Source organism: Bacillus rossius, assembly GCF_032445375.1.
Source record: "Bacillus rossius redtenbacheri isolate Brsri chromosome 4 unlocalized genomic scaffold, Brsri_v3 Brsri_v3_scf4_2, whole genome shotgun sequence".
Classification (NCBI taxonomy): Eukaryota; Metazoa; Arthropoda; class Insecta; order Phasmatodea; family Bacillidae; genus Bacillus; species Bacillus rossius.
In genome coordinates this window covers 185,150-208,131 of record NW_026962011.1, presented here as the reverse complement: position 1 = coordinate 208,131, position 22,982 = coordinate 185,150, and the positions used below count along the sequence as shown (strand labels likewise).

The following is a 22,982-nucleotide window of genomic DNA, read 5'->3' as shown; positions in this document are numbered from 1 at the left end:
AAAAAATAACTGTCTTGCAACAAAAGTTACCAAATTCTGTTTTATTTCATTACCAACACACCCATTATTACACCACACGCTTCGTCAGGTTCCGGTTAGCCAACCGCAGGCTAAGTATGGGTCATAATACACCCCTCGTTCGTTAACCGGAGGCTAGCCTTACCTGGAGGCTAGCTAACCTGAGGATTTAGCCGGAGGTCATAATATCGGCCCTTAATAACCTACCCAAAATAACCTGTAAACTACATGATAAAGGCAACACAACTGGTGTAAACAACAGGACCAACAACCACACTGATTCAAATATAGCCAGAAACTGTAAATAGAAAATTTGTTTATATTAAGAAATATGCATACTTTAAAACAAAGTTTAGATCTCTTGCAGATTATATGTCACTGAAGACAAAACACCTTAGAAACTGAAAATTAGAACTTCAAGATTAAAACCAACGAGAGAAATATAAGAAATCAAAGAAATCTCTTGGACAATACAAACTTCATAATGTACCTTATAAGGAAAACACTTTAAAATAAAAAAAATAATAGATTGCCATAAAAAAAAGATTATCAAACAATAATTACCATTAAATTAAATAGTTAAAACAGTACTTCAAGATGATAGATTGGAACTTATTTTAAAGTTAAAACTATAAAAGCTTAAAATTCGTTAATTTACTCAAAAAAAAATATTACGATTAATCCATAACAAGAAAAATATTTAAACTTAAACAAAAAAAAACACAACAAAACAAAACACCAAAACAACCACCAGCTCTGCTACCATCTTTCTGCCGGTAATTACTCTTGGCTCAGTTTGCTAAACCTCACCAAGGTAAATCACGACGGAAGACTCCGGGATCTTAGGTTGAATAGCATTGCTTTGTTGTATTCAAAAGTGAGAAAGAGGAAATATGCCGACTGGGAAAACTACCGAACAAAAGTTGATAACCTGTTAAGAATTTATATAGATAAGAAATTAAATATAAAGGTTAGGTAATTGCAACATAAAATATACACTGATATCGGGTCAGCCATAACAAAACATATTTATTTAAAACACAATAAAGAGTATTAATTGAGTATTCGTACAGTCAAAACAAAAATGGGGCCCCAAAAAAAATATTATTACTTAGTTACATCTTCACAATAATTATTACTTAGTTACATTTTCAAAATAATTAACGTAAATTTAAGATACAGAAAGAATTAAAATATTGCTCAGGAATTAAATGTAGATTACGATGCCAAAGGGGTAGTTTGATGAAATAGTCAATGAAATTGCAAGATACGCGTGGCCGAAACAGGTTAACTACCCATGCTGCATGCTTAGGATTTAGTCGTCGAAAACTTTCCTGGGATATTTGTTGGCGGCTCCCATCGCCGTAGAACCACGGGACAAGCCCTGGGGTGCCCAGATGTTATGGGCGAAGCTTATGGATCACGCCTCAGGCATGGGGCAGCGAGAGGTCGCCAACACCCGGACCGCTAATGCGGTAGTAAATACACAACTTTCGACATGGATGTCGATGGATACGTGACGAGCACAAAAATTTTTAAGTTTACATTATGGCTGACAAAAACAGAAAAGGAAAGTACTACCTTACCTTTTCAATATGAAAATGACCATAGATATGACAATACGTAGAGATGAGAAACTTAAAATGTTACACTTTCCTGCACTTAAGTGCAATAGCTCAATAATTAATCTTAACCACAATATTAATATAAACAAAAGGAAAAATTTATTTATGATGTTTAAAGTCTTTTGAAGTCCATATGTTTTTCTTTTAAATCCACAAAGCTTAACAAAGACATAAATATATTTTAACAAAAAAAAAAAGATTTTTATACAAAAACAATTATTTCTTACAAATAGATACTTAAGGTAATAATAACTTCATTATACTTCAAATAAACAAAAAGTAAAAAAAAAACAATTAGGTATTGCAAAAAGATATAATAAAAAGTAGCCTCCCAGTTTGCATTTAATTAAACAACATATATAAGCAATAATGGGCGCATGCCCACACAACAAGTGCACAACGGCACAGAGTGCATGACTTGATGTAAGTTTTTGGATATACGCCATTGCTAAGAACTTTTTCTGTTGACTCGCACCTGTGTTTCCGTACCATGTGCGTCTCTGCCTGAGGACGGGAGCAGATAGCAGTTCCCGAAACGTCGCTTGCTTCTGTTTTGGTAAAACTATTGTGTTTGTTTCGTCTTTTCGTTTTGTTGTGCTGAATTATTTTGGGTTCAATATTTTTGTGCTGTCATCATTTGTGGGGTTTTTTTATCGTTCTATTCTGTTTGGGAAAACTATTGTGTTTGTTTCGTCTTTTCGTTTTGTCGTGTTTTTGTTTCGTTTCAACTGTTGTGCTGAATTTTTTTGGGTTCAATATTTCTGTGTCATCATCATTTGTGGTTTTTTTTTTTTTTTTTTGTTCTCTTAGTAAATTTTTCTTTGTTTTTCATTGTTTTGTTGACCATATTCCTGTTACGGAATATTTTGTGGTGTTTATATCCTTGTTGACAACAGCAATTTTTTGCTTAATTTTGTGTTTTTTTGTCTTTTTTGGGTTTCATTTATTTATTTATTTATTTTTTTATTTTTTAGTTTTTCTTCAACAGAAAAAGTTCTTAGCAATGGCGTATGTCCAAAAACTTACATCAAGTCACTAGTACTCAATGTCTTGAGTTCGCACGGAAATTAACTGGGCCCAAAAGAATAAAACTGGCCATAGAAATTAATTAATCCTAATAAAATATTTTAAATAAAAAATCACATTAAAAACGTAACAATAAAAAAACAGTTAACCTTGAGGAGCAATCAGGCGCCTCAATGGTATCATACTTGCGCTACTGTCCCAACAGTATTATACCAGAACAGTATCGCATCTGCTCTGCTGTCCAAGCAAACTCATACCTAGATTTTATCATACATGCTCTACTGTCATTACAGTGTTATACCATGACAGTATAGCATCTGTTCTGCTGTCCAAACAAAAACATATCTAGATGGTAAGGCACTTGCTTTACTGTCCCAACAATGTTATGCCTGGACAGTATATATTTTCTTCTGCTGTCCAAATAAGTTAATGGTACCACTGTGTCACTTTTAGGTAATTTATGGCACTTAATTTTTTTATTATATTTTTTTATTTGTAAGTTATTATTTTAGATTTATTTAAGGGAATTTTATTTTAAGATTTATATAGTTTTCTCAAACCTTTTGGCTTGGCATCTTCAGCATCCTGTCGCGAAGCCTCAGAGTTCTTTTTTTTTTTTTTAGTGCTGTTCACAGCATTTCCTTTATCCCATGCAAAAGCGCATCACGCCACTCTAACATCCTCTCTCCACCTTCCTTCCAGCACGGTGCTTCGCTCACGCAAAAATCTTTTCCAGTGCCCCGCGCCTGAATCCTTTTCGCAACTCGGCAGCATCCTGGCCTGCCCACTTTTACCCTTCTTGTGAAGTTGTATTTCTTCCCCCTTCTGGCCCGAATACTTCCATGTTTGACCTGCCTCGACCTCTCGCACTACTTTCAGCTCCCTGCGCACTGATACACAATGTTTCCTGCGTCCCCTGGCTACCGCCGTGATGCCACAGAGTGAATCCTTCGCGCCAGACCAACCACCGTGCTCGTCTGAGTTCTCTTGTTGTACAAGTGTGAGTGCCGGATGTGAATTAAGGTGAAGTCATTCCAGGATGGGATAGTTTACCAAATTTATTTCTTATAATTATGTAGTTATTTTGCTGGCATCTTTCTTTTTTTTTTTAATTTCAAGTGTGTAAAACCACGCTTCTAACATGAACACTAACATGTTCCAACTTCTTCTCGTCATGTCTTGACATGTTTTTAAACTACATAATTGGTAAGCGGAACTTCAAGCTTCTTAAGTCTTTATTGTCCCTTTTTGTGACGTAACGACCTTGTGTCGGTTTTTGTGCCGTTTATATTTTATGTTAATACACTGTATTATTTTTGTTGTGTATTGAGTTCACGATTTTTACAAGTTCGTGATGTTCACGATTTTCAAGTTTTTCAATTATTTTCTACTACTTTCCTGAGGAAGTCTGCACAATATCCAGCTTCCGGGACATCTCCTGAGCTCCTGTCTTAAAGGAAGCACATACTTTTTTTTTTTATTAAATTATCAGAGGCGCACTGAAAATACGAAACTTATAACTATTTAAAAATCAATAATTTATTATAATACAAGTTTCTTACTTTATGTAGATTTTGTACAAAGGACCCTTTCTTTCCATTCATTGCTTGTTTATTTTGATAATTCAATGCAGTATTAAAATGCTTATAAAATACCCCAAAATAAAAGACCAGCAAAATACAATATAAAGTTGTTTTTATTTTTATTTATTTATCTGCAAATCCTTGGTCTTTTTAAATACTCAGATTCACTAGGTAGTTTTGTAACCTCTCTCTCAACGTCTATAGATTTGCATTTGTTAATTAATTCTTATTTATTACTGTGTTACTGACAATACTCTGTTCTTTATATACCTATATTTATTACATTTAATATGTACGTATGTAATAATTTAGCATAATAACATAGTACAGTAAACGTGTTTGGAACGTTCGTAGGTTATTGTGTATTTGTTAACCTTTAAGGTTTTGTGGAACTCTATATTCATTGAATGAATTCCAGTTAAAAATACATGTCACACCACACTTGCACTTCTGTTACAACAATACCTGGGCAGTATGGCATCTGCTGTGCTGTCCAAACAAACTCATAGCTGGATGATATCATACTTGCTCTACTGACCCAACAAAGTTATAACAGAACAGTATGATATCTGCTCTGCTGTTCAAACAAACTTGTTACATCCCAGGTTGGCCCCGCAATACAACCCAGAAAATTAACACAGATACTTGAAAAGTTTGTTCGTATACAATGATTTTTAAAGGCTTGTAAAAGTTTAGTTTAAAAGATCATGAATAATAAAATCTATTCGATTATCAGCACTGCTTTAACAAACAAACATTTTTTTATAAGTAATACATTATAGGCCATGTTCAGCACACAATGCATAATAGCATGGCAAAATGCAGCAAGGAGGGTATGAGTTTGTTGTGGTGGCATGTTCTAGAACACATAATGTGGCTGACGGTGGAGAACATTCAGGAGAAGGACTCTACGGTAATAGCAGACCTGCCAGACGTGCCGCACCTGGTGGGGAGTGGGCAGTCGGTGGGCGGCGTTGTGAGCCAGACTGTGGGTGCCAGTAGCACTTGCGAAGACCCCCCGCTTCAGGTGACTATACCGTGGATTCAAGTAACACTTAATTGTGTTACTATATTTATAACACAATAGAAATTATAGGCCGGGTATGATATGAACCTTGAACAATTAATCTCTAGGACAAACAAATAGATACTAAACTTACAGGTAAAGAATATTTGGCCAATGCTAGAGAAAAAGGAATACAACCGGAAGTATTCATCATTATGTATACAGTCTGGCAAAGATCCTTCTAGAAGGTTTCAGTTGCTTCTCAATGTTATTTTGTTCTGGGGTATTTGAGTGGTCATAGGAGGGGAAGGAGGATGTTGTAGGGTACATCTACCCTGAGTTAAGTATTTATGTACTTGTATGTTTTTTATAATTTTGCTATGGTGCTATAATCATATGATAGTGGATAGTCTTTGTGATGTTCATGCACTTTAAGCTGTCTCTCAGTGCATACGTAAGATAAATAGTTTTGGTTTGTGTGTGCATTGTTCACCATGTTACATTTTATGCAACAACTACATTAAAGTAACATTATTATTTTTGGTGGCCTTTTTTTTCCCCTTTCTTTCAGAAATGCATTACTCTCAAAATACTGTTGTGTTTTCGGTATCTATTTATGTAAAAGATTACTGTTTCTCTTAAATAAAGCTTATAACCTTAAAAATTTTGAATTATAATACCTATTTTATATAGTACCTATTTTATATAGTAGATAGTATTTTGTACAAGTGGACTTTTATGCCTGTACGGCGGAGTCACGGTTAGTGAATCTTTTAAAACAGTGTGATCACTGTGGAAAGGAACTGGGACCTTGTGAATCTATTGTTAGGAGTCCGTGACCTGGTGTTCAATTCTTAGGTAGAGTGAACCGGAATTAAAAACAGGCAATCACTTGGAATATACGGAAGGAGCTGGGCAAGGTTGCAAGCAGTTTGACAGCACAGATCACCACCTGAGGGCGGATGACCACCCGGGGGAAGACCACAGACTCGACGAGGAAGCAGAACTTCATATCCTCAGTTAAACAGCAGCGGAGCTGGCGGTCATTGGCTGGAGTCCAGCGAGAGCAAGTATAACAAGCAACTGAGGCTAGCGTGTAGAGTGTAATTCCACTAGTTTCTCAGTAAAGGAGCTAAAAGATATAGACCCGAGGAAAGTCACAACCTGTGATGTCTCTAGCGAGCATTGAGTCAACTGGAAAAAGGGAATGGGCAAAGCAAATTCGTGTGGCGAGTGGCTTCGTACCACCCTGAGGTAGTCGGGCAAAGAAGAAGCTGCGATACCCTTGGAGAGAGTATCAACAAGTACAGCGAGTAAGCCATTCGTCCAAGGAACGAGAGGACTTGCAAAGATCTCCAACCATCGGAGGCTCAGCACGTGGCACCTGAGAAGGTTAGTCCGGTCGCTGAGGATGTTACCAGGACTCGTCTCATGACCCCAGCATTTAACTCGTCACGCGACCCCAACTTACAACTCTTCATGCGATCCTAGTGCTCAGGTCTACAATGGAAGGCGAGTAGCTGTTTTATTTTTGGCCACATTTGCCAGTGGCCAGTAGGCACTTACAAAAGGAATCATTCATATTTACGAAAGCATACCATCTGAGTTGGCCAATAACGTAACAAATTGTGATTTAAAAGTGAAAAAACTTGAGTCGATGTTTCTACGAGATTTTATTGTTTGCTTTTATAATTTATAAAGTACTTATCCCAAATTGGCAGTTGTATTTAGTATTTCTGAAGGGGTGGCCTGTGAGAGGAAGAACTAGCTTCCAGGATATTTTACTGTAAAGTTTTAAACTCAACCCAAATTATTGTGGTATTATTCAGCTGAATAGTAATAAAATATTTGTGTGTCGCTTCACAGGAGGGAACGTGAAGAAAATCTTTATAGGAAGCTCTGTCTGAATTTACAAGATGATATGATTTGTTGTAACAACAATGTCAATAGTAATGCAGTATAAAGTGACCTACTGTGCAGTTATTTCTTAGATGCCTTCATATCCGCACATCTTTATATTGAGATAATAAAATTATAATTGGTATTGATTGATTACAGTTGCAACGCATCGTGTCGCGGTGTCGCTGTGAGTTCTTCTACGCAGGCTACGGAGAAGGGAGCGTGGACCCGGGGAGTTTGGCAGTGGTGCCAACTGCGCCTGGTGATGAGGTGCCCAGCCTGTGGGAGAAGAGGGACAAGGCGGTGGATGCATTCACGCTGATGCACCATGACTTGGATGTATGCACTAACTCTCTGCAGGTACACTCCTCTCCTGGAACCCCTTTCGTAGTTAAGCATGTGGGAGAAGAGAGTGGAGGTAGTGGATGTCTTCACTGTAATGCACTTTGACCTGGATGTAAGCACAGGGATGTCATGAGGGTTGAAGGTGCTGGGGAGTGTTTCAACAGGCACCCCCATCCACCCTGGCTGAGAAAAACATTTTTGTTTAGTACACAAATTGTTACTTTTTAAAATTGTATGATCCATCATGCACATTTTATAGATAAGTGGTTCATTATCAGAGTTGCAATTAAATTAGATATTGGACCATATATGTACTATATTGTTGGGTATATGATGTTTGCAAAAAAAAACATATAAAATTAAAATACAGTAGAACCCCGATTTTGCGAACACGGATTTAACTAAATCAGCGATTTAACGTAAAGTATTTCAGGAACCATCAAAAAACACCAATTTATTAAAATAATAATATAGATTTCCAAAAAATGAAAGTAAATTGTAATGGAATCTTATTAAAAAATACACTCTGTGGTGTCAGTAATAGAATGGAGGTACTATATATTAATATGTGCCTTTGCATCATCTGACCAAATACGAAAACAATTAAAAAAATTTGTTCGAATTGCTTAAAAACTCCGGGCGCTGTAACTGAATTGTGTAGGTGCGTGCCATTGCACGCGCCTGGATAGATAGACTGTCCGCGACACATGACGTTATAAAGGCAATATTTACACTTTATAGAAAGTAAATATTTAATTTCCTTTAATATTTATTTTGTTTAATTACATTTTATTCCGTATGTTTATATTTGTAATCTATGATTAAATCAGTCTGTAAATTTCTTTGGTTATCGTTTTGTCTATGTATTACTCTATGTTAATTTTTATTTTTAAATATTGTCAAGGCTAGCATAGCAGTATTTTTTGAAACCACTATTAATTTAAAGATGAACACGTCAGTAATGGTTAGTAATTTTACTAGTTTTTGTTTTAACAACAAACTAAAGAAAATCGTTTACTAGTGACGGGGAAAATATTCTTTTAGAACGAATTGAGACTTGATTAAGACAACAGCTAGAACGCAACGATTTTGACATTGCCTTATAATTGAATATTTATAGAAGATTGAAAATGGTTATTAATGCCAATATTAACTGAGATTTTGAAGAAAATAATAATTTTAATCGACGAAGATAAGACTTGGACATCAAGATTTTAAATAATTACTTAAGAAGAGAAGTCGACAAATATCCATGTTCAAGAGATCGTCAAATGACTTAAATTTGCTTTGAAACTACGAAGATTAAATGCCGTTTACAATTCCGAAGAAAGAAGAATCCTGTCGAAGATTGAAAAGTCGCAGTTCGAGCCCGGGAAGGATGACTGTCGCGCAGTCCAGTCCAGTTGCAGCCCATAGTCTGAAGGAAGGAATTGTGACAGTGCGTATTCCTGCCGCACGCTAGAGGACGGAGGAGTAACACCAACATCGCAGTCCTGAATTAGTCGAACCAAGGAGTCTCCGAGAACCTACATGTCTCGTGGGTATCCTGCAGCAAGGTTTGGTCCCTTACCCCATCACCCGAAGACTCGCTGAATATAGAAGTACCCTAACGAATTACAATTTAAACAAGATGAACATTTTTCGCAGACCTAGAATCTGTTATAGTATATTGAATATTCTTTGTAAAGGAAACCGAATAACTTGTTCATCTTTAGATTTACAAATCCAATTCCGGAATCGCGATACCGATCTAGATAGTATTAACGAGTATAGATGGAATTTGATATTGGAATAACGTATTGCTATTTTGGTTGACTGGTACTGCAAGTTACGTACCCAGTAGTCCTAGCTCTACCGGACTGAAGTTAGTTAAAATAAATAACATCCAAATAATTAACATTTGATTGTAAAATTAATTCACACAAGTGAAAGAATTTTTAGATGCTTTGAAGTTGAGAGTAATAACAAATTCCATCTGTATTTTAAAATAAATTATTTTAAGTCAAGATTATTTATATAAAGTGTGATTTTGTGCATCTCAAAGTGTATTGTCACCGTCGTCACAAACATTACACACAAATATAAACCGTACAGTTGAATTTGTTTACACTTTATTCCAAGGTATATTCACGATATTAGTATTTAAATACTTTTGACACACTTTACCTTGACTTTCAGACACAAGCTTCTAGATACAATTCTTAAAACTGAGAGAGGTAGGCTAGAGAAACCGAAATTATTAAATACATTAAATAATTTCAATATTTACACTAGCTGACTCCACAGTTTTTGCCGCCCAAAGTTGAAGCTCGAGTAACGGTAAACTTACAGTTAACACTATGGCAGCAGAAGAAAATAGGACAACGTACTTCCTTAGAGGAAATAAGGATAATATCAGTAGCAGTTCTAGTTTAGATGTAGCTGACGAAGTGAGGTTAGTGACCGAAGAAATGGAAGCGAGCACTAGTTCAGGAATTCCTAGCGAGGTGAACACATTGAATGATCATCAGCTGCGACAGGAGGAAGAAATAGTATCTGAGGTAAAAGAATCTCAAAACACTACCATAGAGCAATTTTTCAAATTCTTGCAGCAAGAGAAAATTAAGGAAAAACAAGAACGCGAACGTGAGAAACAAGAACGCGAACATGAGAAACAGGAACGCTAGCGTAAAAAACAAGAACAGAGTAATAGGTTGGATAATATTGCCAAAATTTTAAATACTGCTTTGAATAAGATTGCAGCAGAAACCGATCAAATTTGAGCAGAAGTAACACAAACACAACAACAAATGGAACAAAACTTTTCTGTAGTGGAAACAAGATTAGAAACAGTAGAAAATGCCATACCTCGCATACAAGCTAACATTAATGAAACTTTACATGAACATTAGAGATGGGTCGAGTCTTGGTTTATCGAGTCGAGTCGAGCCGAGTTGGGTCAGATTGACTCGACTCGAAAACCGAGTCACATATTTTATCAAGTTCGAGACTCGAAACACGTTTCGAGTTAAGTACCAGCATCGTGACATTATAGCACTTTATTATAGGTTGTCTTAACGTTTTCGCCAAGTCATTAATACAGCAAGAATTTATGACATTCAAACAAAACAAATCCCGTGCAAACCTAACCTTGCCCGCTAACGTGCTACGGCGCTATAATAGGTACAAGTACAACCAAACCTAGGCCTACCTTCATTTATGAACGTGACGTCATAACGTGATTTTGTCGATAGTGGTGACAGTTTATAGGACAAAATTATGTCACATGACCATTTTATGTATAAAAAAAAAGCTTGGTAAACAGCGTGCACTGTTTTCATTTTGTTTTACATCCTGTGTTTACTTCAAATACGGTACCGCATTTGTTTACAAGATACGTCAATGGATTTTCACTAGGGATGGGGCGACCGAAACCAATATCCGCCGAATCCGCCGAATCCTAGGGATTCGAAGGTTCGGCGGGTCTGATATAGGATTCGTCAAAGGATTCGGTTTTTACTATTTACGGGGAAAAAAATACAGTAAAACTCGCTTACGAGGTCCCGCATGGTAGGTTTTTCCGTATAAAGCGTTTAAATTGCCCGAGGTCTCGTCATTTACGCCATTAAATGTGTGATATAATGTCCGTTAAAATTTTTTCTGAAACTTATTGTCTCAAATAATGGCACACGTAAATATGAAGAAAAGACAAATGAACAACAACATACGAAGAAATATGGATGATGTACCATAACTACAGTACAAACCCAATAGTTATTTTAAGATAATTACCATAAAAAGAACTAAAGATTCTTTGTAGAATACCATAATTACTACAGAAGCATGATAGCTACCAAAGATTATCCACCTACGGAAAGATGGGAAACTCAATGCTATTTATTATGCTACTAGTTCTACCCTAGCGCTCCAAGTTGTCACTCGCGGAACTAACAAAAAAAAAACACCCGGCGGCGGGAAATTTGAATGTGGACATATGTGTGGTCTATTTAAAATAATTTTTTTTATGGAAATATTTCAACTAACATATTTACTTTGACAGATGAATATCTTTTACAAAGAAAACTAAACAAGCAATTCTACAAGTAGAACTATTTGTATAGTTATTTATATGAATATTCAACTGTAAAAGTAAAATTGTTAGTTTTATTTCCTCTAAAAGTTTTGCTTTGTAACAGTGTGTGTGGAATATAAAAATACGTATACACACATACATTTAATTAAATTTCTAAATTTATAATATATACTCGTTTTAATTACAGTAAATAAACCAAATGAAAAAAATATCAAATAAAAAAATTGCCACCTATTAGCTTACCTCATATAAAAAATTAAGATTTTGAATTAAAGCTTTACATTAATTGTTGTGAAAAACGAATTTGTATTACTGGGTTATAACTAGGTAAAGGCAAATGGAAAACTATTTTACAAAATGAAAGCACTGATAAAAATATACCAGTATCAAGTCCATTGTTTCTATGCTAGGCAAACAGATGAATCACAGGAATATGTTGTCAATGTATTGCATCTTCAAAATTGGACAAATTAAAAATATAAGAACAATGTGTTCAATTTTTATTACAACTTAAATTGAATAAAAAAACACATTTTTTGAATCTTTATTTATTAACAGCTTTATAATTTGCTAAAGGAAAGAAAATACAAAAGAAACATTTGTGCATGTTTAACACCACAATTTACTCGGACTTCATAATTCTCTCCAGTCTCCACTATTACTTTCTTGAGTATCCTATTTAAAATTTGAGAACACCTGATTCGGAATATCTTAAGGAACATTAGTTGTTAACAAAAACACCATTTTCAGAATTTTCAATAATTTTCCTTGGTTGAGCACCTACTCTAGAAAATTACCCACTAAATTTTCAGGGAAGTAGCATTGCTGAGTGTTTATTGCTAAACACTCCCTAGACAGGTATGTTATACACTCTCATAACAGATATAGAGTTAGTTTTCCTAGGCATGACTTATTCAACAAGAATGGTATAATGATATATAGCAAGTGATATAATACATGGTTCTTACAAGTATACATTAAAAAATATATGTATATATAAATTGGTTCTGAGTTAATTCCTCAAACAAAACCAAAATCAAAAACTGAGTGCCTGCAGGTGCATCCTGAATTCTGATGGTAATAGAAAAAAAAATGTATACCTAGTTTTATTCAAACATTGTTTTCATTCAAATTAAAATAGTGGTATCAAGGATGGTAACTAAAGTAAGAACAACTTGTAAAGACAGGCATTTGTTTGTTCTGTCCCACCACAATAATGTTTTCAAAAATAATGACTAGATACTTTATGGCCATCTGTGTTTGTGGTTATATTGGATACTGTAAGTTTATTTATCATCTGTGCTTATTGGCTGCATTTGGAAGCATCATTTAGTGCAGACCCTGACATCGGCTAATAATATAATAATCCCATCAGCGACAGTGCTGAAATACCTTGTTACTCATCCTGGTTTACATGATATAGCAGAAATATAAATGTAGGTATTCTAAAAAAATAAAAATACAACGTGCATAAACATAACAAAAACAGCCAAAATACAAGGGTATACAAATTCTTTGCATTCAAATAACATTTTGAAGAAGTATTACTAAATCAAAATAGCTGCTTCAAAAGCACTAGTATATGGTTATTTCATTTATTGCTCTGAAGTCTAAAGTATCCACTATCCTGTTATTACTAAATTATTATAAAAAAACATGTTTTTTCTCACACACACACACATATATCATTTGAAGCAATGGCAAATGTATGGTGTGATGACTTCTAATCACTAATATAACCCCTGCTTTACAAATAGATTTTTAATGCTAAAACATTTACAAACAATTTAAAACGTGAATCTTTCCTAACCTATTTCACACACAAAACAGAATTATGATTCTCATGTTCTAAAATACCAAAAAATCAGATACAAAAATGAGAGTTGCTTGCAACATAGGATTAACAAGTGTTTCACTCTAATATTGTGGGATGTTACATAGGTATTCAATTTGTACAATTCACATCTACTGTAAATTTTTTCAAAGTATTAAGTTTTCATACGCCTAGAAAAATTAAATTAACACTACATTGTGATTATGACTTCTGAGTTATCACGTATATATGCACTGCTGTAATATTTTAATTATAATTTACAATACCTATCATTGCTGTTCAGCATCTTTAAATAATGACATAAGAGACACAAAAAATTAAATATCAATCCTTGTGAACAGTGCTTAAGTTTATGGGATAGTACTATGTGAAAAATATTAAATAATAATAAAGTAAAATAAGATAACACTTCAAATGCAAAACCTCCATCAACTCTAAATTACTTTGTGAGAGCCGTAGCTAATAATATCATTAACGTAAACCATGTCTTTTAATCAGCTGGTGGCAGCAGAAATGATTGTAAGGATTTAGTACTTGTTTTAGACAACACTAATTTTGGTCAACACATTATATATGTTTGGAATTGCTAAAACATTACAAATGTGGCTTTTCTAAAAATAAATAAAATTTAAAATGGAATTTTGAAATTAAGACTGTAACCCAAACAAGAATGCCATTTTTGGCCAATATTGTTTTCCTATCACAATGCCAAAGCATTTAAAATGTAGCTGACCTAACCTAACCAACCTTTCACTTCAATTTTGTAGCACAACTTTGCTTGTTTCTTGGCGTTGAATGTGTCCACGAGTCCGAGACGACCCTATTTGCAGTAGCCAGAATTGTCCTTTGCTACAGGTACTGCTCCAAAAATCAGAGTTGTCTGGTTCTCGTCTCGAAACTGATTTCTTGCAAAGTGGTTTCCACAAAGGTACGAAGATGTCAAACTTTGTACAGCAAGTTTAGGATTCTTTGCAACGCCAGCCCATTTCTGGTACCTAAAAAAATATATTTATACATTGTTAAATGATTACAATTTTGTCATAAAACATAATTTACAGGGGTAAAATTTTATGAGTGAAACTTTCAGCATAAAAGTTTTAAAAAATTCTCAGAAATGTTTAATGTGCTGGTGGAAGGACATTGCAATATTTAAAGTACTTCATTAATTAAATAACTTTTTTTTATGTAAAAGTGATGTTGATTGCTAAGTAGCATGTTTATTAATGTATTTAAAGTGAAGAGTTTGATTAGGTACAGTCAGTGTCAGTTACATTTGAATGTTATTGTCTTATGCTAGACATACCGGAAAAATGCTTAAGTTAGGTGAAATAAAATGCTTATGCTAGAAAATAGAAGATCTATCCCAACCCGACAATTTTTAAATTCCATGTAACCCACCAATTTTTCCTTTTCATACAACCTTAGACAACAGCATTTTTAATGTAACTGACCATACATAACCAAACATTTCTCTCTAATGTAAATAAAAAAAACATAACTATCGAAGAATTGTTATGCCGGAAATAAAATGTATGTCAAGTAAAGAAGTACTGGAAATATTGTGTTACCCTCCGACAAAAAGCATTGACGGTAAGTACAGAAACATAACTGAGGTGAAGTTAGATTCGAATCTCATACGTTTCCGTAGGTACGTAAACAGTTTTCAGATTTTTTGGAAATATTAATCCCGAAGTTGGTTTAAAATCAACATTAATTCACTTTTAACATACGTTACAAAACTTATTCTCTATACCCTCTTAAAGTGAACATACAATCATGAGTTTCACGAGACATTTAGTTTTGTTACCTCTCTTTCGAATTCCTAGGAAAACGAAATAATTTCGAATTCCTGGAAGTGGATGGACATCCCAAAGCAGCACACTTCCTACCATCCAAATAATTATTTTCCATTTCGCTTAAATAGAAAAGAAGGTTAACCCTTTTAAACTACTTAACCTAACATGAAAACCCGCCATTTTCAAATATCAACAGAAAAAATAATAATAATAAATCGTTGACAGTAAGCGCTCCAAGTTGTCACTCAAGGAAACACAACATCGTGCACAAATTGCACATATAAGTTTCACGGGGCTGATAGCTACCATATTTGCACTATATTTACCGTAACAACTGAGATGTATATTTACCGTGATAGTAATGTATTATTTATTTATGACATATTAAATTAAAGAACATTGTTAAAAAAAAAAAAAAAAGGATGTTAAACTTTGATATGTACGGTTGGCACAAGTTGCTAAGAAATAATGCGATCTGAAAGAATGCAGTACTACTACGAAAAGTGAAAATGGTACTCGTGGATTTTTAGGTTATGGCAGTCTCTTTCGTTTTTCAGTAATATCGGCCGAAAATTAACGAGCGTACTGTATCGGAAGTCGGCAGAAATGCCGATTCAACTAAATATTGGCAAAATCGGCTTCTTCAATACAGCTCTACATTTAATGACATGAGTAAACATACTTCAGACTTCAGGATATTGAAAAAGACTTTAATTTCCATGTAGGTTTATTGTGTGTATGTTTTTTTTGCAAGTGTAAATTGAATGAAGTAAAATGTTTTTATTTGTATTACTTTCAATTGATTAAACTTTAATGACCAGTTACAGATATTTATGACACTAATTTTGAGGTTAAGCAATTTTACTAAAGCATTCCAGCCAAGCAGGTTGCCAGCGAGAGACGCTTCTCTTTTGCTGGAAACACTATCTCCAATCGTAGAGCTAATTTAACTCCTGAACGTGCAGAACAAATTATTGTTCTGAATGATAGATTAAAGAACAGAATTTAATACTCTGTGACAATCTCTCTCAGAATTATTGTGCTGAAAAGTGGAAATGTTGAAACAATGTGAATGTACTTTTCAAACAACATGATTTTTGGTGCTAAGTTTGTTGAAGCTCAGTAAGGTTTCCAGAAAAATTGACAAGGGTGAAATTTTTCCAAAGATATGTTACATTTACACAAACATATAATTGGTTATGTTAGTTGGATGATATCAGTTACTAATGAACCAATGGAAACAGGTAAGATTCAATGAAAAAAAAATGTTATTTTTTTTTCTAGCAGTGCAAAATGTAAACACACACTGTAAATAGTTACCCAAAATTAATAAGCCCACTTCATTTTAATACTTTATTCAAACATGATATTAAGTTTAAGATAAAAATAATTTCCCAAAAGTGTAACTGTACCACAAAGGCTCAAGCTCGGCTCGAAGTAAAATTCTTAGGCTCGCAGACCTCTAGCTTATTTATAGAAAAAATCCTAACCGCTAATCTGTACTAAAACTGAAATTTCTCAAGAAAAAATTGTTGTCTTTATATTCACTTATACCAGAAATGTACCAATCTACATGTGATAAAGTCAAGGGACTTTAAGTGCAAGCAGAATACATCTCACTTACATTAGATATGTGGACATCATATATTAAAAGATTCGGGTATGGGTTCGAGATTCGGCAATTCCAGTCGAGGATTCGAGTTAGGATTCGGATTCGAGGAAATCAGGATTCGCCCCATCCCTAATTTTCACTGAAGAAACATTTGTACCAAAACGCACTTGTATTAATAATCATCACGTTTATCGTGCCCCATTTATAATAACGCGTATAAACAAGAGATTTCCGTAACCTAAAAATAAAAACACTAAATAATTATAATATTTAGTAAATAACATCCAAGCCATGAAGCGTGAAAATGGCTGCGTATTAGGCAAGCCAGCCTTGCATTTTGGAACTAAATTTAGCTGTGCTCCGCTACGCAGCGCTGCGTGTCAATAACGTTTAAGATAAAATTACTTTCTTTTTGTTTAAATATAATATAATAATAACAACGCTCATGCATTTTATTTGGCAATCAGTTACTGATCGCCAAATCAAATGCATGCAATATTTATTTATTAAACATATTGATATTCTTGTAGTTGTAACAGTTCCGGGCGAATAATCTTGCCGCGGGAAGTGTATTTACATTGAGATGTTACGTAACTCGACGTTTGCAATACTGACTAGTGAGAAGCCAAAAATGGCATACGAATTTCGGCAAAAGTAAATACTGATACAAATATGGATTTTATATGGAGAAAAAATCGAAACACGGTAGACCACAGAAGCTTAGTTTTTTATATTTAAATAACATAATGATTTGCTAATTAATCATTTAGAATATTTAAATAACATAATGATAACATAAATAATGCAGATGCATCTTGGATACACAATTCTTATATCAATGGATGTGTAGTAATATTTTATTTATCATATTTGATGCAAAAAAATATAAAAGTAAAAAACTCGAACTGACTCGACCTCTTCAAAAATTTTGTGGCTCGAACTCGACTCGACTCGAAATATGAATTGCTAAACTCGGCTCGACTCGACTCGAAGCCAAAAATCCTAAACTCGTCCATCTCTAATTGAACATCAAAATAAATGTAAGGAAAATACAATTGTAATAATTCAAAAGGAACTAGATCAGTTACAAAAGTATCTGGAAGGTAAAGCAAATAGGGTAGAACTTAGGATAAGTTACGTATAAAAGGAAATGGGACAGCACACTAATGAACTACGTATTAGCAAAAAGGAAACCGTTAGTGTAGCTAGTTCTACAGATATTAATACTGAACAAAACGCCTCCAATAGAAATATTTTACCAATGACCACTGACCCTATTTTAACATTACACCACCCTGCCAGAAAATGGTTAGATAATGTGCCAACTTATACTGGAAAGCGTACAGAAAATCCAAAAAGATTTTTGAAACAATTTGAAGAGTTTTGTATGGTATTTAATCTTTCAGATGGAGAGAAGTTGAAATGTGTTAGTCATTGTTTAAAAAACACTGAGTATTTTTGGTGGGAATTACTCAGAGACACCGTCACCAATTTTAGTAATTTCGAGAACTTATTCTTGCAGCAATTTTGGAATACAAGAATTCAAAGTAATCTCAGGATTCAACTACACTCAGAGAAATTCGAGAACAAGAAATTTCAATATTTAGAATCCCATATCAGTGATATGTATGAACGAACCAGATATTTAGACTGTAATATGGAAGATGAGGAATTCATTGCCATGATATTATCTCAATTACCGTTAAAATATCAGTTGCAATTGACAGGACGTCAGTATAACGGGATAGTTGACTTTAAAGAACAACTGTTAACCTACGATAGACTGGAAAAATTAGATCGCTCTCACAATCAAAAAGAATTTAGCGAACGTAAGAACGCAAGTCAGTCGACACCGTTATATCAGAATTGGAGAAATAGGAAAGACGACCAGAACCACGGACCTAAACCACCGCAAGTTAATTCGTTACACGTTAAATACTCTAATGATAACTGGAACAATAATAGTTATCAGGGTCGACGTCATTATAACAATTATTGGAACCGAGGAAGATACGAAAATAAAAACGGAAAGAGACAAGATAGCCGAGAACCGGAACGACAAGGTAGTCCACGTCAGGAAGGGGCAGTTTGGTTTAAATCCAAACGATTACATTCAGAACACGCAGATAACCAATTTATAAGTTCTGCGGAAACCGCACCTAATTCATATAGAGTCGATGCTAGAACTTTTATACATACCATCACAGAGGGATAAGGAGTTTGCGAGTGTAAACTAAACTATAATATTAAACAAGGAGGAAATACACATTATTCTATTCCACCGAGGGAAGAGAGTAATAACACAAAATGGACGCTGAGACAAGCAAATAGTGGAACCGAACTAATACAAGGAGAAACGCAGGCGTTTTTGTCACCTCAGAATAACGAAACTTTAGCGACAACATGGTTACCAAATCAAAGAAAAGGTTTTGTCGGTAATGTGGAAAACTGAGTAGGAATGACGAAAAACGGCTCCGTACGTCATTCCATAATGAAGAAATGAAAGGGGATAATACTACGTCTAATATTCATGCTACGAGTATAACTACGAAGATAATTAATACCATATTATTCAAAGAAAATGAAAGAGAGTTTCTACTTAGCGAACCAAGTGAAAGCACCGAACATTGCAAAGCAGCTTTATGTCCGAAAATCACACTTTCAGTGAATGGAGTTAAAACACCCATATTATTAGACAGTGGTGTGGAAATATAGTGTATCAGTGAAGATTGTGTCAATATGATAGAATCTACTGGAGTCAAATTACCACTAATGCCTGTACCCAGTTTGAAAATTTTAGGAGTAACTTCTAGGGCTAGTCCCATTATAAACAAACAGACCTTATTAGAGATAGAAGGATTGGGAAATAAAAAACATGTACCTGTATTAATTGTCAAAGGGTTAGCCAAACCTATTATTTTAGGAGTAGATTTCCTTACCGCAAGTAAAGTAATACTGGATTTCAGTGGATGGATGGTTACGGCCATGGATGAAATAGAAAAAACGACTACTGAAAATTGGCAAATTACAGACAAATGCGTAGCACTTATTTGGAGGGAAGACCCGCATGCATTTATATGCACAAGTAATCTGGATAATTTAAATGCTACAGAAGAGGATTTGAATGATGCCGTTAAAGGAACACGATAATTAACGAACATGATAAAGAATCCCTTTTCGGAGTGTTGAACACTTCTCGAGACATTTTTTCCGATAAGAAAGGCTTAAATAAAATATATCAAGCTAGCATAGAGGTAAAACAAGGTGAACCTTTTCATAAAAAAAACGTATCCGATACCGGCCTGATATTTAAACAAAACACAAGAATATTTAGAAACTCTGACTGGAAGCAAATCAATAATCATTCCCGAATTCATATTACCTAAGTTAAATAGAGCAATTTCCGACAAAGAGCATATAGAATTAGATGAAATAAGAAAGGAGACGGAAGAAATGGTCAAAGCCAAACTAACATCGGTGGCCCGGATTCGTAATAATCAACAGTAAACCTCGAGAAACATAAATTTTAAATGTGGAGATCTCGTTCTCAAAAGAACAAACCCTAGTAGTCAGTTTTGGAGATTTGTCACAAAAAAATTATTTCTACTTTTCGAAGGACCTTATGTTATCACGTAAATAATTAGAAACAATTGTTATGAAATCTCGGATAGAGTTACTAATCAAGTCATAGGTTGCTACAATATCACACAGCTCAGGGAATATTACACACCTGTTGTACCGTAAATTCCTGTAAATATGTTAATACATCACAGACGTTTAAAATACACTATTTGTTGATAATTATATTTTGTTGTAAATATTAACGTATAGCTTTATCAATTTTTTATGGTCAGATTATTGTTTAGTGTGTGTACATGAAAAAAAACTAATTGGTGATTAGGTTTCGACAGTATCGAACATTTGATAGCCGAAAGTGAAAGGAGACTTCAAGTAAAGTTGTGAGTAAAGTCATCATGTCTTTATGAATAATTGCCATTATGAACATTTCTGAAAGGGGCAATTCTATAAAGGCAATATTTACACTTTATAGAAATTAAATATTTAATTTCCTTTAATATTTATTTTGTTTAATTACATTTTATTCCGTATGTTTATATTTGTAATCTATGATTAATTCAGACTGTAAATTTCTTTGGTTATCATTTTGTCTATGTATTAATACTCTATGTTAATTTTTATTTTTAAATATTGTCAAGGCTAGCATAGCAGTATTTTTTGAAACCACTATTAATTTAAAGATGAACACGTCAGTAATGGTTAGTAATTTTACTAGTTTTTGTTTTAACAACAAACTAAAGAAAATCGTTTACTAGTGACGGGGAAAATATTCTTTTAGAACGAATTGAGACTTGATTAAGACAACAGCTAGAACGCAACGATTTTGACATTGCTTTATAATTGAATATTTATAGAAGATTGAAAATGGTTATTAATGCCGATATTAACTGAGATTTTGAAGAAAATAATAATTTTAATCGACGAAGATAAGACTTGGACATCAAGATTTTAAATAATTACTTAAGAAGAGAAGTCGACAAATATCCATGTTCAAGAGATCGTCAAATGACTTAAATTTGCTTTGAAACTACGAAGATTAAATGCCGTTTACAATTCCGAAGAAAGAAGAATCCTGTCGAAGATTGAAAAGTCGCAGTTCGAGCCCGGGAAGGATGACTGTCGCGCAGTCCAGCCCAGTTGCAGCCCATAGTCTGAAGGAAGGAATTGTGACAGCGCGTATTCCTGCCGCACGCTAGAGGATGGAGGAGTAACACCAACATCGCAGTCCTGAATTAGTCGAACCAAGGAGTCTCCGAGAACCTACACGTCTCGTGGGTATCCTGCAGCAAGGTTTGGTCCCTTACCCCATCACCCGAAGACTCGCTGAATATAGAAGTTCCCTAACGAATTACAATTTAAACAAGATGAACATTTTTCGCAGAACTAGAATCTGTTATAGTATATTGAATATTCTTTGTAAAGGAAACCGAATAACTTGTTCATCTTTAGATTTACAAATCCAATTCCGGAATCGCGATACCGATCTAGATAGTATTAACGAGTATAGATGGAATTTGATATTGGAATAACGTATTGCTATTTTGGTTGACTGGTACTGCACCTTACGTACCCAGTAGTCCAAGCTCTACCGGACTGAAGTTAGTTAAAATAAATAACATCGAAATAATTAACATTTGATTGTAAAGATAATTCACACAAGTGAAAGAATTGTTAGATGCTTTGAAGTTGAGAGTAATAACAAATTCCATCTGTAGTTTAAAATAAATTATTTTAATTCAAGATTATTTATATAAAGTGTGATTTTGTGCATGTCAAAGTGTATTGTCACCGTCGTCACAAACATTACACACAAATATAAACCGTACGGTTGAATTTGTTTACACTTTATTCCAAGGTATATTCACGATATTAGTATTTAAATACTTTTGACACACTTTACCTTGACTTTCAGAAACAAGCTTCTAGATACAATTCTTAAAACTGAGAGAGGTAGGCTAGAGAAACCGAAATTATTAAATACATTAAATAATTTCAATATTTACACTAGCTGACTCCACAACGTCATGAAGGGTTTCTTTGTCCGCATCCCCCTCACCCTCCCCTATTCCTGGCTTGACTCACCATGTTATCTTCCTAACATGCCCGCATAGTAACAGTGCTAGCCAATAATCACACGTTTCCAAATATTCCCTTTCCCATCCTCCAGGTTTTTTCAACTTGTGACCACTTTACACCAATACGCCATTATCATTATTCTCTAGAGGTGTAAAAGTAACGAAAAAATGCGTACCCTTATGTGTTCGTTACTATAACAATAAATTAGTACATACTCGTTACTATCGTATCACGTTACGTTACTCGTTACTTCTGATACCGCATAACATGCTATGTTATGTTGCAGCAACGAATCGAGTCGTATTGCGTATGCATACAGTATGACGTCGCGTAAATAATAATAAATAGAATATAAACAATTAACAATATTTGATAATTAGCAGTTTTTGTTAACCAAGAAACAATTAAATCTCATTAGAGCTGCTTTTTTATATTATCTCTTTAAGATAAGAACAAAAAAACGTGAAAATATGCGATAATAAAAAACAAAAACATACATATTTCTAATTAT

General features: G+C 34.2%; 1 protein-coding gene across 4 annotated transcripts in view; it reads left to right on the top strand.

The window, feature by feature from the left end:
- Window positions 1-22,982, top strand: part of LOC134541952 (protein hobbit) — a 440,842-nt gene that overhangs the window by 315,599 nt on the left and 102,261 nt on the right. For all 4 annotated transcript variants that reach the window (XM_063385710.1, XM_063385709.1, XM_063385711.1 and 1 more), the window contains 2 exons: window positions 5,116-5,279; window positions 7,317-7,517. In XM_063385710.1, coding sequence (XP_063241780.1) covers window positions 5,116-5,279; window positions 7,317-7,517 — 365 coding nt within the window. The remainder of the gene's footprint in view (window positions 1-5,115; window positions 5,280-7,316; window positions 7,518-22,982) is intronic.